This window comes from Dysidea avara, chromosome 6 (assembly GCF_963678975.1).
Source record: "Dysidea avara chromosome 6, odDysAvar1.4, whole genome shotgun sequence".
NCBI lineage: Eukaryota > Metazoa > Porifera > Demospongiae > Dictyoceratida > Dysideidae > Dysidea > Dysidea avara.
In genome coordinates, this window is record NC_089277.1 from 31,522,309 (window position 1) to 31,539,899 (window position 17,591).

The 17,591-nt window shown below is 37.0% G+C and overlaps 1 protein-coding gene across 2 annotated transcripts; it reads right to left on the reverse strand.

Moving 5' to 3' along the window:
• Nucleotides 1-504: 504 nt before the first annotated feature.
• On the reverse strand, nt 505-13,047 carry LOC136257921 (uncharacterized). Of its 2 annotated transcripts, none has more exons than XM_066051246.1 (5): nt 10,879-13,047; nt 9,914-10,237; nt 7,910-7,996; nt 7,424-7,762; nt 505-750 (listed from the first exon to the last, which is right to left on the reverse strand). In XM_066051246.1, the coding sequence occupies exons 1-4, from the start codon at nt 12,884-12,886 to the stop codon at nt 7,437-7,439; spliced, it is 2,745 nt and encodes a 914-aa protein (XP_065907318.1). In that variant the 5' UTR covers nt 12,887-13,047; the 3' UTR covers nt 505-750; nt 7,424-7,436. The 2 variants fall into 2 exon arrangements, with proteins under 2 accessions (XP_065907318.1, XP_065907317.1); XM_066051245.1 differs by having other exon boundaries at nt 9,914-10,249.
• Between the last annotated feature and the right edge of the window lie 4,544 nt (nt 13,048-17,591).

Here is a 17,591-nt window from a genome sequence, read left to right on the forward strand (position 1 = left end):
TGGATTGGAGATGCCCATCCTGACCAATGGCTCACTTGATCTTGAATGGTGATCAAGGTAATTAGTTTACAGATTCTCATGCAATCAACCATTTTATTGAGCCAGCAAATGCCATGAATCAAGACAGTAACTTTGTGTGTCATTTCAAAACTTTATAGTTATGGAGCATGTGACTGCATGTCATTCTTATTATACATGTATGCACTTTATAAACATACATAGGTGTAGCAAGATATTTTTAGATAGGGGGCTCTAGTTTGGTGTTGAAGAGCACAAAAAAAAAGAAAAGGTCAACACCTACTACCCTTCACTAAATAATATAGACTGTATCACTGATAAAGCACATAAAAATCCTTATTCACAACTTCATAGTTTGCTACACTGCTTCTCTGAATACTGTGACTGCTTTATTAGAGTAACTGACTGACCTATTAGAGTATCTCGATATTACAATCAGAAAATCACAAGCTCCTACCCCCACCCTCTGGTTGTTACGCCCATGATTATATTAACATCTCTAACATAATGACATATATATGTAACAGTGTTCTATATGCATAAGTGTAACAGTTCAGCAATGCATCATGTCAAACTTCAGTTCACAACTACATGTAGCTACTACATTCTAATTGAAAGTGTAGTACAATTAATGTGACTACATGCATATACAGCTAGTGTAATTAATAGACCTAATGTGTGTATAACTGAAACTAAGAAATAAACAGTCAAACTCTACTTGTATATAGGCACCTGTAATAGATAAACGTATATCATACAATATGGTATTACTGTATAGTAGGGTCCATGGAGGTTTGGGATTTCTTGCCCAGGAATATAACCCCAAAAATCACCCTCATCTTCCCGTTTGGCAATATTGGCATAACCAAGCCTATAAATGTCATCATAGTGACCCCAAACCGTTCCAACAAGTTTCTATGAAATAAACAAATTAACTGAATTTTCTACTAACTGACTGACTGACTGACTGACTGACTGACTGACTGACTGATACCTCCAGTCAATCGACTATGGATAAGAGTATGTGCTTAATTTCTTCGCTTAACAATGTGTTTTAGCCCATGCATAATGTGCCTTTTCACCAACTGCAGTGGCAGCTATACAATATATACATCATGGACCTTCTTTGCATCCCATTTCTTTCTCCACTATCATATAGGCATTGACCTGTGTAACACATGACATAGCTTAGGCAGTTAGTGTGACTGGATTGATCGCAGAAGTGCTTCTTGTACTGTTAATCATTTGTATAAGACTGTATGATGAGTAGAACATAGCTGGAACTGAAGTTAAACAGCTACTTTGCAGTTGATAGTGGAGGCTAGGTACTGATTTCCGAAAGCAGTCAGCTTAATAAAAAATCACCAACAATTATGTATTGCACAATGAAAAGTGATTTCTAGTGAATTACTCATCTTCATCACAAAATTACACAAAATATCTTCTCCAACATTTTCAATTGTGTAAGCACCTCTAACAATATTATTGTAGGGTTTTGGAGTATTGTGATTGCATTTTTACAAATACCTGGAATGGTGAAATTAAATGGTAAAACAATATTGTGGGGTGATATTTACCAATTGCTAGCTTGTTTTTGACATGCTACGTTTGTCAAAGTGGAACCAACTGCCTACTGTGTCAGTAAGGTTCTATGACTTTGGTTTCTGTATGGTAATCTTTACTTTGGAGTGGAAACCAGTCATCAAATTTTCTAGAAATGCCCTTGGTTGAGGCACATGTTCTCATAATGACTGGATTGATTGCAGAGGCACTTCTCATACTGTCCTTCATTTGTAATGCTGTGTAATGGACAGAACATATATAGCCGATAAAGAAGAGGAATGGCAACTTCTCATTTAGTCTTTGATAATTTGGGCACACATCCAGACACATGATTAACGTGTATGCTGCTATTCTTTCCTTTGATGCGGTCAGTACATGTATGTTACTACAAAATAGTAAACAAACTATAGTGGAAGTGAAAGAAAAAATACATTTCACAGGTTAAAGAAAGCCAATGAAACAAGCGAGGTCATCCTCACCTGCAGTTTTACTAGTTGACATTTGTCCCTACTTAAGTTGATACGTACATTACATGCTGCAGTTTTAATATTTGTAGCCATGATAAGGACACATAAACTTAATTTCTCATCAGTGGCAGATCCAGGATGGGGCATTTGGGATAAATGCCCCGGCCCCCTCACTTTGTGGACGAGCCATAGTTCTGATTAAAATACTTAACTTTATGCCAGGCCAAGATCACTTTATAAAACTCACGAAAATATGCACATTTTACTAGCATTTATTATGAATTCACCTGAAACTAAAGCGAATCAAAGTTAAACTAGCTATGACATTGTCACCCAGCACCTTAGTGTGTACTAAGCACCTCTAAAATAATTATTGAGTTGCTGTTGTTTAAGACATTCAGAGCTTTAAAGCAGACTTCGCAGTCATCTGCAAAGGCCAAAATGGTAAAAATCAACAGTTAGATACTGCTAAGAGGTGTATTATTTGCTGCTTCAAAATGTAGCAACTAACAAGAGGATCTGGCTCTCTGTAACACCTAAAACTTGCCCCCCCCTTGCCAGGTTCTGGATCTACCCCTGTTAATCCTCACCGACATCACCATTTCTCCTACCACATCAAGAATCTTTTGTAATATGAGAAAAATACTTGTTCACATAATTGTGACCCAGTCTGGGAAAACCGGTCTTATCGCTTATTTAAAAGTATCGAGAAATGCCGGCTTTAAGTATTTAGTGTGTTGTAGCTCTCCAATGGTTAAAGCTTTTTGTACCAAATTTTCACATGTTTTACACCAATTCCTTACCTTCCAGAGCATTTATTGTGCAAGTAGCCAACAGCTAAATTTCCCACCATTTTATATAGTTTTTAAACTGTGTTGACTGTATCAGACGAGCTTCAAAAGGAGAGGGATGTGGGGGCCTGGAAGGTGGGTAAGAAGCTGTTTTAAAAATTAAAAAGGAAGGTGTAGGGATAAATTAGGCCAAGTTATGGGCCATTCAGGTATCAAAACTAGCTAAAATGAAAGGAAATTTACAGCAGAGGTCTTTATTCAACACCACGGATCTGTACAGCCACATACAGCCATTCACAGGCTGACCAGAGCTCCATTAAGGCCCCACACCATACGTATGGATCGCCACTAGACTTGGGAAAAGCAGCCAGAAAAAGCAGACCACTCAAATCTAGCTGATTTTGATTGTGAAATTAGATGGTTTATTCATGTAGCTTTATGCTCCAGTAAAAAATTGAATCTGCTGACATGAGTGATAAGACCGATTTTCCACATCCAGTCACAATTCTGTTTTTTTGTTAGATAAATGCCACTGAAATATATTGGCTATAAAATGCATGCTACCAAGAATTCATAAATAATTATATATATTATGAACTCTTGATGCTACATAAATAATTTTACACTGTATGTACGTATGAATCCCTTTAGCAAACAGCGAAGGAATACATGAACTGAAATATCTAATATACCAATGTTCATGGAGAGTAAGAATATCTCTCTGTACAGTGAAGTAATCATGATTTACAGGTATGCTTGCCTAATACATGTAGGTGAAGGAAGACAAACCTGCATTCACCACATCATTTTTATACAGATGTCTGCAAACATCGATTGTGGGTTTAAATTGTGGGCACAAAATGAAATGATTGTAGGTTTCACTGGTTGTAGTGATACTATTTTTAACCAAATAACCACTTTGTGGATGCCTATAGTAAGCTAAGGTGCCAAAATAAATACTTAAGTATATAGGTTGGGAAAGTCTGAGGCATCTTTTCATGCAGTTGATATGTACTGGGTAGAAAAACAATCCCCACATTGCAATCATCATTTTAGTGATGCCTAGTAACTGAACTATGACTCACTCATTTCTGTTTCCTTCAAAACAATTCCTAGCCTAACTAAACCAACATGTTAAACTCAAAACCACAATGCAAAACTTTAAGCAGTTCTATATAAATATATAAATAATAAAAGGTCTCCGATGCTTTGTAACTGCCTCAGCATAAAAGGCAGTTGTGGTCAGGGCTATATCATGCTATTGTCCTAACCACAGGGTGGTATCATGATATCGCTCTGTGGTCAGGGCAATACATGAAATATAGCCTTGTGGTTTCCTTTGATATGAGGTGTCAAAGTGGTTTTTAATGTGTTAAATGACTCCCATTTCTTAGTTCTGCAGTTGCAAGGTGTAAATCTAACGGCTTTACACCAAGGATTAAAAAATGAAAGTCCGTGTAAACAAGTTGCCATGGACTACAAAATGTATGCATACTGATGCTGCATGATAATTATCTTTAGAGTCGCTTAACAAATCATGTAACACTTTCACACTTCAGACAAAGGAATTCCAGGGAATACAATTGTCATGTATACCTACACTGGTGTACATTAAGATGTATCCTGGTAAAGTGGTTGCACTTTTAAAGAGCAAGCCACTTTCATCAAAGCAAGCACAGTCTTGATGTGGAAGAAAAATAGTGAAACCGTTCTGTTTATTCTATAAAGGCTCAGACTGAGAACAATTATGGGAATAAATTAATTAATGTTCATGTGACTATATTATCATGAATCAGAGTCTTGCCAGTCAGAAGAAGACGTTTTAGTATCCTTGCAAGTTGGAAATTGTTAGGTAAAGGTGAAAACTAGTTTTATGGCATATTTTGGCTTGTTTTGAATGAGGACCACACCCACATTACAGACAATCTGATTAAACCTCTCTATAATAAAGTTTACTCCTTTAGCTCTTGATATACATTGTAAACAATACATTAAACACTCCTGAAATTCTTTCTGTGATAACCCTAGGACTTGTCTTCTCATTATAACAAATATAGCTACAAAGTTACGTGTGACTAGCCATAATCAAATATTTTAGACATGTATATAAATTAGACCACAGAAAGGCAAAATACTCGAATTTCATACAGGTATCTAATTCCTGTAGATACTTATTTATTAGTCAATAGACCCCTGTCTCTGGGGCAATACAAAACATGGCAATTATGTGCCTGTAAAATTGGCAATGCATGGGCGCTTAATTGGGGATAGCTTAGTAAGAAATGTCTATGTACAGTGTAGTTAAATTGAACTTGTACTGTAAATCCACTGCAATTTTAGCTTACTGAGGTACGTCAGAAATTGGAACCTGACCATTCTACAGTAGGTAGACATACAATGGCTAAATTGTGTGCTTATGCATAATAAGTTTATTACACTTCAGCAAATTTTAATCTTTGCAAATTTGTTATTGTGAAAATTCCTCAGGGGCATCCCGCAGCATCTGAGATCTATTTCCTATGTACAACTGGAAAGTCTCTAAAGCTACCGCAATCACCTTACACAGCATTGGTAAATTCCAAAAATATTACATACTGTAGTTTATCAATAATTTTAATTAAACAGTGTTGCCTCATGATTAACTCAGTTATCAATTTTATTTTGACAAAGTCATAGTTGTTATGCCCCGCATTTGTCCACATTTTACTTTGTGTGGAAAGTGTTTCCATAACTGCATTTTCCACACAGTATCAAGTAGCTAGCTAATTGAGTCATACAATACAGTTATGCAATTGGACAAATACAGTACAGTTAGCTATGTGGATTATAGGGTAAATACAGGACACTTGGGAAATACATCATACAGTACAGTTATGCAGAACATTTATGTAAGGAATGTTACAACACAATTGATCACATGCGTGAAATTGTAAAGCTGCTGAAACTATTGCCCGAGTATAATTCTGCCAGTTGGTTCTACAACCAGAAATGGATTATATACATGGACACTTACTGATAGTCTGATCACCAAAAATTGAAACAGTTCTGGCACTCAGAGGTGATTACTCCATGCAAAATGACCAGGAAGTACAATATAGCACTGAAAGCACCATTTATGCTTGTGTGTACAAACAAAAAATACTGCATTCAGGGGAGTCTCAAGGTACATGCAGCACTCAGCTTAGTCATGTGCAGTATTTTCCTTTCAACATATCCCCTTGTGCTGTATTTTCTATGTGGCAGTGCTTTATTACAACCTATAAAGCCAGGCTCAAATAAATGCTTGGTCCTAAATGGCCAGTAAGGACAGCTACAAAATTACAATGGCTTAATCTGTAGAACAAGACTTACTGCAACTAATGAAACCCATGCCTTGTCAAAAGGATGCAGCAGCTGCTACAAAGAGCAATAAGGTGTTTCTAGTGGTTTACAAGTAATAAGTGCCAGGTGTCTATATACAACTTATAGATTAATGTGATATGTACCACTCTGCGTGGGCAGTTCAAAGGCACCACCGGTGCCATAATTTGTATATTGCACTGCTGCAGACCGCAGCGAGTGCATTATAACTTATAACGCACTGGTTGCGGTTTTGTAGACCACAACAAGTGCATTATAAGTTATAATGCACCGACCGCAGTGCAATATACAGATATTGCACTGGCTGCGGTTTTGTGCAGCATAGCACAAGTGCCGGTGGCAAAGACCACTACGACACCTCACCTAATAGGTGGAAAGACACTTCACAGATCACTCGAATTCTTTTATAGCCTGACATGTAAAGGTCGATTGTGGGCCATAACGTCACCAATACGTATAATGTTTACAAGCAGCCAATGGCGATCGAAAAAGCCAACGCGGGTAGCCACAACTCTAGTCTACATATATGTAAACGTACTCATACACCTTACTAGTCTGGTGCCATCTTGGCCCAGATTAAACTGTAGTCCACTTCGACAATGACTCAATAAAACAAATATATTCTAAATAATACTAACCTTTACGTTCGATTGTGGTAACCAGTTTTGTCATGCCACCAGATTCGAGTTTAGCCAGTGTGAACAGTAAGAATTAGACTAGTATCGTTTAGTAGTTAGATTTTGTTTACTTAAACCATCTATTTAGCTGCTTTTTTCGCTCGAGAGAATCACTATGACGATTAGTCTGATGCTTAGTCTATATGGCACGCTGGCATGCTGAGCACTACATGATGAGAGTCGAACAGCGAATGCAGGTTAGTGATATAACCCATAGCGTACTAGCTTTCAATATCTCAGGTGGCTGCAGTACTGCAGGGGGAACGTCATCGCAATGTCCGGCTTGGTTACCCACAATCGATGTTAGAAACTTGGCCTTTATAAGTGTTACAGCTGTCTTCTGAAACTTTACCCACCTATTTGGTGAGTGGTACATAACAGTTATACAACGTGCACTCATGCTCTGCCTGTATAAACGCACTTGCCTTTGGGCCTGACGGCCCTCAGGCTCGTGCGTTTATATCAGGCAGAGCACTCGTGGCCGTTGTATAACTATATAATACACTCAACACAAGCATGCACATATAACATATGTTTCAATATATACCTTCTTTTGGACTTTAATTCAATTTCATTTTTACAAGCCTTTCCTCAATATCATCACATAACTGGACAGTGTCAGCATTTCCATGTTGCTTAGCGATATCCAAAAATTTATAAAAACTAACAGAGCAATTTTTGAAACCCGCTTTCAATGGAGCTGATATTTTAGTAAGTAAAAATTCAGCAGCTTGTTTTCTTGAAGCAATTGTTCCTACATTTTCCCCATCTTGTGGTATAAAAACATGTCCTTCTATCAAATATGGTGCAAGAGACTTCACTTGCAATACATCAACTAATTTGCTGTAGAATTCAAGTATAACAGTGTACTCTGCTGATTGGCAACCTAACAGTGACATAACATTAGATTAGTAAATGTTTAACACAACAGCAAATGAATCACATTGCTTTTCTATGCATACTGTATAACCCAGAAATTATGTAGGTGTTCCGCAATATGTAAACTAAAGGGTAGTGCATCCTATCAACTTACTGATGCTTTCTGGCTCTGATGTCTTCACCAAATTGATTGGTAGAGCTGGTTCTGATGTAGCAGGGTATAGTGCATCTCCAGTGAATTCTTAGGAAAACAGAGACAGAGTATAATCGTGGCAATATTAAACATATTATAGCAAGTATAAGGAAAATTTAAGAATTTAAAGTTCAATTAGGGTCATAGAAAAGTATATAGGGAAACAATGGAGGTCACCCACAGATATACTAGTGGACATTTAATACCCTGATTCAGTCTATACCCATAGGGATCAAATGTCCACTAGTACATAAGCAGGTGTAGGCAACCTCCCTTGTTTTACTACTTTTCTATGATCCCTAATTGACCATAAAATTCTTAATTTTTCTTTATACTTGTTTGTCGACTTTTGTAAAATTATTATGACTGGTGAACCCACTCATACTGCATCAAAAGAAAAGATTGTTCCAGAGGTAACGTTTTTGACTTAATGCATGCAGCAACTATCAATTACTGACTCAAAATTGAAGTGTCCATGATGCATGTATTGTACGTGCTGTGGTATGCACCTGTTGGGATGAAGCAATGTCGAACAGTGAAAAAATCAAGCCCGTGACCTTAACTGTTATCGAGTTATGCTTGTCAAAAAGCATCGGGTATCAGGAAGGCAGGCAGTTAGTCAGTCAATAGAAAACTTGATAAAATTTAAATTTAATAGCAATCTATTGGAAGCATTAAGGATCATACTGAAGGCACTTTTGGACTTGGTTGTACCAAACCAACACTGCCAAGGCATCAGAATAGTATCGTGAAGCTGGTTTTAGGGTAATTTTTTGTGCCAGAAAAACCCAAATCTTCATGATCCCTTTTATGTAGCACTACCATACTCTACGATACAAGTTTAACCCATTCACGGGTATGATGCTATAAGACCAGCGCTAAGTATCATTCTAACACTCTAACATTTCAATTGTACATTTGATAGTATGATGCTTCGACTATCCTGAAATGGGCATGTTTACAGAGATTCTGTTTCTGGGATAATTGGATCATTTGCGCATTATTGCAGGTTTATTGCATAACCCAGTAAAAGGTTTCTTTACAATGGGGAAGTAGGCATGTTTCTTAATAATGGACTTAAAAGTTATATTTTGAACAACATCATCTAGGTACGTTAAGACAACCGACAACGACTGCTGGTGGCTTTTCAGACATGTGGCATCATTCACTCATGTACATGCATGATACAGGAATTATGACAAAATTTGAAGAAACCAGCTGTGACAATGATCGCTCAGTAAGGAGTCATTATGAATTAGCTTCATGCAGGGTAACACTTGTTTATTATAGACTATTTGTAGCTGACTACTCATTAGTTTTTAGCCTATTTTGTAGTTTTTTGTCTTATAATTACATTGTGGCAGAGGCGGAGGAAGTAGTTAGGGGGGCTGGGCTGACCCAGACTTAGTCTCTGGTTTGGTATGGTGAGACCAAAAAAAAAAAAAAAAAGGTCGCAACCAACTGACAATAGCTGCCCACCTACCAGCTACGCATTCATAGCTGATAAACAATGTAGAAATCCTTACATTGCTTGCTACACACTGCTCTAATACTGTGACTGCCTTATTAGAGTGACTGCTCTATTAGAGTATTTCGATCCGCTTTATCGCAGTTTTCAGTCCTACCAAGAAGGATAACTTCGGCGTAGTATCATTCTGAAGGGGGGCTTTAGCCCCCTAGCCCCCCCCCCCCCCCTTCCGCTGCCTATGCATTGTGGTTTCATTTACGTAAACAGAAACAATGTAGTCAAGATGGTTAGTCCATAGCTTTTATTTTTAGAAGCTTAGTAACTAAGTGGTTTAGTGTTCAGTGAGGCTTATAATGCATGACTCAGTGTGTTGGGAAATTCAGCCATGAAAATGTTAAATGTGCTAAAATACTGTAGCACTAGCACAAACATGCAGTTACGCTTATGTATGCATGCACACACACATCAAACATTTGACCAAAGAGTTTGGTTCTTACCATTGTGTTTGTTCAGTAGTCTTTGAATTTCACTTGATAAACTAACAATGGCATCATTACCATGTTTCTGCATGACATCTAGTAGCATCTGAAATGGTACTACATTGTCTTCTTGCAACAAGGTAGAAACTCTACTTAGAAGCAACTCTGCTGCTCTATGACGTGAAGTAGTGGGACATGTGATATCTTCATTGTCCATCAGAGTGATTACGCCTTGAGACACCAAATAGTGTGACAACTCTTTGGCAGGTAAACAATCCACCAACTTGCTGTAATATTGTTTGAACACTCTGAGCTCTGATGGATTTTTACTTTTACCTACAGCTGAATGCAAAACTATTCAATGTAGCAAACTGCATTATACAGGCATTAATGTAATACCAATTATGTGTGGCTGGTCACAGAATTGGAACATCTGGTTGTTCATGAAATAAATATTTGTTTGTGCTACTGTTTAAAGCAGAACTTTTTTTTGTGTATGGTGATTGTATGGTCTGATACACAAAATTAGGTAAACCCATCAAAATTACATTTGTACCGTATTTATGAAATTAAATATTTGATGTGTCAGCTAATGCACTACCTAATATTCCAATGCTTGCATATAATTACTTTCTATTATCATGGGCACAATATGCATTCGTGTTATTTCATATTTCAATATTCTTTTCAAAGAAACTGATAATAGCACAATTTAAAAATCGTGATTTTTTTTATTGTTGTGCATGTTACACATTCCAAACAACGTGTTGTAGAAAGATGCTAAAACACATGAATTGGCACAGATCATAATAAACACTAATAACAAAGATAGTGCATGAGCTTTAGATGTTATGGTGTCCTATATATCACAATACAAAAGCCTGAACCACATAATAGTTATGGTTAACATTCTAAATATCATACAGTAAATACAGTAAGTCAAAGATATACTGCATATCACGCAGTGCAAACATAAATCTTACCAACTGTAGTAAATGGTTCATCTTTCTTGAACCACACAAGGTGAGAAGATGTAAGTTTCATCAGCTTTACACTATTACTGCTACACCTTCCGTAAAGAACTGAAGAAGTTATTTCCGGTAAAACAGCAAGATGGGGCTCAGAATTTTCACCACAGTTGCAATAAAATCCAACTTGCAATCTTTGGGGGCTAAAAGTTAACTGCTTGCAAACTAATTCTAAGGAATGAAGGATCTCTTGGAAAATGGTGCAATGTGTTTTAGAAGAAACATCTGTGAGGTCTGGGTGTCTTATTTGTACTTCCAAGTGAGTGACACTGTCAAAAAGCAACAAAGAAAAACCATTGGGTAGGCTATAAGTAATCAAATTGCTGAAAGTGTGGTGAACAGCACTATCAATATCACTTGTAGTAAAATGAGGGTGCCAGTTTAATGGTGGATTCTGCAAAAGGTAAACAACTAAACAACAGAATAAGCCTCTTGGCAGGAGGCCAGACTGAAATTGTATCAACAGCGGTTCCCCTTGAAGGTACCCATATCTGTGAATAATCTCATCTTTTTGTTGAGCAGAACATGTTGGCAAAATATATGGTATAAAATATTCGTCTATGCTCTTTCCTTTACTCAACAATGGTGCAATAATTTTAAGATGAACCAATAGTGACAAGAAATACTCTTCTTTAATGTTGCTGTCCCATTCAACCTTTTGAAGTACCTCCCTACATAGTATGCCTTTGTGCTTCAACTTGAGGACTTCACTGAGACAAAGGGAGTCATCCTGAAATGTGAAACTGATGATGTTGCTAAGTTTATCAAACCACCACTGGTGGTCAACAATGACATACTCTTTCAAACCAGGGATGTCATCGAAGAAAAGTAGAACACCTAACAGGTGGTGGTATATTAGAGCATTCTTGACTTCTTCTGGATTAGACATTAACCGGCTTGCCTTAGCTAGGGCAACACACTCCTTGAAAGAGATGTAATAGCTCATATTTTTAGTACAAACTTGTCTGATTTCGAGTTCTAGGAGCATCCATGTAATGGGTAATTCATAAACATTTTTATTTTCAGCTAATTTTTCAATTTTATTTCTGATGACGTCTGCAATAGGATCCTCAGTCTTTTCATTTCCTGCAGTGGTGTTGTTAACTGGAAAAAGCACATTTCCTTCATGTTGTAAAACTGATGCTTTACTACTGGCTTTGTTTACTAAAGCTGTTAGTGTATTGTCAGTTTTTTGAACAGTTTCTTTGCTAACTTTATCTACATGAGTTCCAACAAAACACAAATAAGAATTTTTATCTGTACCGGGATGGGTTAGTAGATTTGGGGCTAGAGATGGCCTTTCCAAACAATCATTATTGCTAGACATTAGTAGCTTAATCATGTCAAGATTTGTGTAACTGAGATGATAAGGTTGAAACGTGTGCTTGCCATGTTGACTATGTTCCACTAGCACTTGATCATTGAGATCCTTGGATAAGTCATGGATCACAAAGTTGATAGTGGGATAGATATTGACAGTGGGCAACAAGTGTATGTACTGTGGCTGTCCTCCAGTATCCAACAATGTGACAATGTTCAGGACATCGCCCGGATGGTGCATAGTTGGTGAATCATTGGAAGATTCCACACTGTCTGTCAAGATTGGCTGGAAAACAGACAGGTTTTTTACATTGATAGATTTAGTAAATAGTCCAGAAAACCAGTGTTTAGCTACTGTAGTCAGGGAGGTTTGCTTCTGTATGGGTTCAGCAGTAAAGAGCTGTTGCGGTTTATAATCTTTAGCTTTTGGCTGAGTGTCATGTGGTAAGTTTCCATCAGATTTCTCATCAGTTTGTTTGTGATGCTCAGGTGTCGATCTTTTGGATTCAGAAAGTAACACAGTATGCAAGTGTTTTATTTCAAGGTTAGAATCCATTTCTACCCAAACTACTTTACGTTTGTCAGATGCATCTTTATGAAAAGCAGCTTTTTTTAGTGACACAGCATGACTAGTATGTACCATGTTAGTACTGTGATGTTCTTGGTTTATTTTTCTGTTAAGTAGGAGTTGACCAAAACTTGTTTTTCCAGCAGCTCCTGATCCAGTAAACAATATTTTTATAAAACGTACTGCAATTGTTCCATGTTTTTTCTTTGCCTCATTTATTTTTTGCAGCAGTGATTTTCTCTAAAACAAGAGGGGATTTTGTAACACAAATATCTGAAAAATTAACTGAGATAGTATTTGTATTGAATTTGTAGCCTTAACTCACAGTAGCCAAATTCAAATATGTGTTTCAAAAACTGGCCAACATATAAAAATTACGCCACGTAACCATACAGCTACAAAATAGAACCAGTAATTTTTGTTTACTTAAGTAAAGGGACAATGCAACTCAGTTGAAGCCATTTAAGAATTTATTGATTTCACAGTCTGTGAAATCATAACGTACTGTAATTTTAGTTTATTCGTGTCTGCATACTTATATATGAAGTGTATCACCATGCATACCGACAGGCCTCATGAGCAACAGGGCACAGGGGATAGTGTAAAAGCAAAAAAATATATTTGTCCACAGAAACTCTTGTACTATGGCGAAGACTGCGGAGTGAGTGCAAATTTACAAATGACAATGTAATTGCTGTCTTCTACTCGAGCACAACAAAACTCTTATAGAGTTACAAATTGCCCAGGAAAACAGGTAAGCATATGGCATGCGGTTGTTGTATTAACAATGCATGGTTTTGTAAGTAGAATAAACTCCTCCATCTTTTTGGGACACTTTTCAGCCTTTAGCAGCTAGAATACATACTATCGCTAATACATCATGACAATTGCTTTTGTTTATTGTGAAGGCCTATGCCAATGTACAAAGATAGTATTCAACTGTCCCCTGTGGCACTGAGAGACGCTGTCTGCACATCTGCACCATCCTTTCACCAAAGTTGTACCAGACTGAAAGTTATAGCTGTGGAGGGGCATGAAAATCACAGCCCAGTGTGTATTATAACACTACAAGTGCAATGAAAAATTAGGAATTTCAAGTTTGATTAGGGATCATAGAAATAAAAAGTAAAGAAACAAGGGAGGTTGCAGGTATACCAAGGGCAGATCTAGAAATTTTCAGAGGAGGTTTAAGGTTCTCTGGAATTGTAACTTCAGCCTAGCTGCAAGTTGAAGAGCAAAAAAAAAAAAGTTCACTAAGTGGTTTTGAATGCAGTGAAGGTGATTTCAAAGGCAAAGGTATGAAGTTTTGCCAATAGAAAAGGCCATAATATAATTCAGTATGTGTAACTCTTTGTAATTTTTATCACCCAGACGAATCATAGGGGTGAGCACTATTTCAGAGGGGGTTTCTGTAAACCCCAGAAACTCCTCTAAAGCTGCCTCTGTATACAAGTGGACATTTACTCCCTAATTCACCCTGTATACCCATAACTGAATTAGGGATTAAATATCCAATTGCATACCTGCAGGTATAGGCAACCTCCCTTGTTTCCTTACTTCTTATTTCTATGATCCCTAATCAAACTTGCAATTCCTAATTTTTCATTGTACTTGTTTGTAAACTTTTTTGTAACATAATTATGACTGGCTCACCTGCGCATACCGTATCAAAAGAATGAATGGTACCTGACATTATTAATAATGTCTAGACGCATGCCCCTACTATCAGCATTATTAAGGAAAAGTAAAGTAGCTGTTACGCTTTGTGTCAAGCGATGTTCAGCACGGTACACAGCATTTTGAATGAAGAAGAGTATGACAACTGCCTCTACAAGCACGATCACTCACTAAGAAAAATTGATGCATGCCCCAACTATCAATTAATGAAAAGTGAAGTAGCTGTTATGTTGTGTTTCAAGCTATGTTGAGCACATTACACAGCATTCCTAGTAGAACAGTACGACAACTGCCTCTACGAGTAATCCACTCGCTACGGAAAATACAGACAATTTTTTGCATAGCAAACTATTGAGAAGCCATAGTGTGCTATTGTGAATTGACACCTTGTGGTGTCAGTGAAAAGAATTAGGACACAAAGGAGGATAAAGGTTAGTCCATGATGCACTCATTGTAGCTACAGTGGTTAGTGAAAAGGCACATCTTGGGAAGAAGCAATATCGAATAGTGAAGAAATGAAGCTCGTAGCTCTAAGCAAAGTCGAGTTATGCTTGGCTGAAGGCATTGGCAGTTAGTCAGTTAGTAGAAAATTCTGTTAAATACAATATTTTAAAATTTTTGTAGAACTATGCTAGAAGGGTTTAGAGTGTGTCTGAAAACATTTTTGGGCTTGCTACATCTAACCAATACTGCCAAGCTGTTATGAACGTTAAGTGAGGCTGGTTTTGGGTTGAAATAATTGGGCAAAAACACCTATTCTCCATGATCCCTATTATACAGTACTATCATACTGTATGATACACATACATTTATAGCATGCCTGCATCAGAAATGTATAGAAATATTACTTGTTCACAAGGTTTATTGGATGGGAAAGAAACATGTACCAACAATAAAGTGCAAACAATAATTACATACAGTGTTTATTACTTAGATTATCTGTCAGCTCTACTACTGACATACTATCAACTAGACACAGTAGATATTTGTAAGGTTTCTACATTCTAATCAATTGTTTTGAACTTATTTTCAGCCTTCAGATGAACCCCAGGGACCTCACAGAAGGAGATTGGTATGACATTCATCAATTACCTTTGCATTTTATAACTGTATTGTGAAGAAGAAAATATATTTATGCAACTGTATGCAAAAGAGATGGGTATTCCATTAGATTCAGGATCAAGGTGTGGTATGCTGTAGTTCTTTGCAACTGGGTAATTCTATATGAACTGTCGGAAAAGTATACCGTAGCACATTTGATAGATATAGGGTAGGCATTAGCAGGCCAATTGGGTGAATGTTCGTTTCTCTGTGTGTTTTATTAGAGTAAGTGCCTTCTCTTTGTAACTCCAATTCTTTGTGATGCTATAATAACTACTTGCCAAAATTATAGCCAGTAAATGTGCAACTGTTAATTTTGCTCAAACCTTTGCTTGCAGTATAGCTACAAGAAAATTATTAGTACTACTTTAAATACTCAACATGTTATTACAATGCCTGCCTGATAGGATAGCACCACATAATTGGGATAATTATTGGTTTAGCTTACATGCAAATCTGCTATTCAGTGTTTAAATTAATAAGCTTACATGATGGTGGTTAATGTGAAAGTGTCCTGCACGTAGGGCAGGTACCAATGCTAGTATACTATAAAGTATATAAAGAACCTTATTCAGATCCTCGTTCATAGCTAAGTAAGTTACACTGCCTTGTGAACACTGTGACTGCTTTATTAGAGTGATTGACTGCTCTATTAGAGTATCTCGATCTTATATGCAATTTTTTGGAAAGGGATTGGGAGGGTGGGGGGGAGCATGTGCCCTCTGGATGCACCACTGTAACTGGGATCCAACGTCTCATGGAATTATGTACTTTATGATGTTTGTACATACTATACTTGAACTGAACATCTCTGCATGTTACAGCAACTAGTCCTGCAAAGATTTCTCCATCATGGTGTGCCTTACATGATGTTTCTATTAATTAGAATTATAAACTCCTCTATAAAATTGTCTACAACTAACTGCATTACATGCATTAGGCCACTTGTGCTGTACAATGATCACACTAGTCTAATATAAGTGGCCTAGCTACTAAAGTTCAGAGACTTTGTGCAAGCAAGTATTCTAGGGAAATAGTTTTAGTGAAGTAATTTATGCACGTTACACCAGTAGCTTGACAAACAGACTACATGCCTCACTTCATGCATCATGTCAAGCCATGCCCTTGATTAATACTACCAGCTGCAGAATGAGTGACCTATGCTAAGCAGTACATGAAGTTCTTTTTCAGAGTAGTTTCTAATTCAGGGGCACCATGATAGAATAAGAGTGATTTGGCTATCTACTGTGAATTATAAAGTACAAGCATAGAAAAATGTATTACATAAATGCAATTAAGGTGGGTTTTGTATGTCTACTAACTTTTACTCCAATATTCATACTCGGTTAAAGCCAAAAGTCAAGAAAATAATTTTCAACATGAATGGTACTTTAGAATTATTAGTGTTGCACTGATAATTGGTTCAGTAATCGGTGTATCTGTGTATCTGTGTATCTAGTATCTGCATATCTGCTGATATTGGCTACTAGCTGATTAATCAGTTTTGATTAAATCAAAGCTGATGTTAATTTCCACTGCACTGTGTAGTATAATGATGTGGGGGAGGCTAGACATAAGTTATTTGACATTTTAATTAAGTTATGTGTTGATGGTTTAGTGGTGACTACAAGCCATGCCCATAATAAACTGTCAGGGTTTAGGCCATGCTCAACAGTAAACTGAGGTTTTAGTACCAGCCACTTGTCTCAGCTGTATAGCAGTAGTAAAATGTATTTATACCCTGTTTACCATGAGTAATGTTTACTTGTGGTATACATCTAACTTTACATTTTAGCCTAGAATGAGCTGTATATCAATACTTATGTCACTAATATGAGTCATTTAATAATGATGAGGATGAGTGTTAGTGTATATTGGATCGGTTATTGGTATCAGCTAATTCTGTTGCTTAATACTGGTTATTGGAATAATCGACTAATTTGGATATCGGTGCAACACAAGAATTATACTCGAGTTTTACTGAACTTTTTTATAGTTTGGT

Excerpts from the sequence above, each read along its gene's own strand:
- LOC136257921 (XM_066051245.1), bottom strand. The coding sequence starts at position 12,886 with ATGGTACATACTAGTCATGCTGTGTCACTAAAAAAAGCTGCTTTTCAT. Across the intron at positions 7,997-9,913 it reads ACTACTGAACAAACACAATG|AATTCACTGGAGATGCACTA; the intron begins GTAAGAACCAAA and ends TGTTTTCCTAAG. Across the intron at positions 7,763-7,909 it reads ATCAGAGCCAGAAAGCATCA|GTTGCCAATCAGCAGAGTAC; the intron begins GTAAGTTGATAG and ends TGTCACTGTTAG.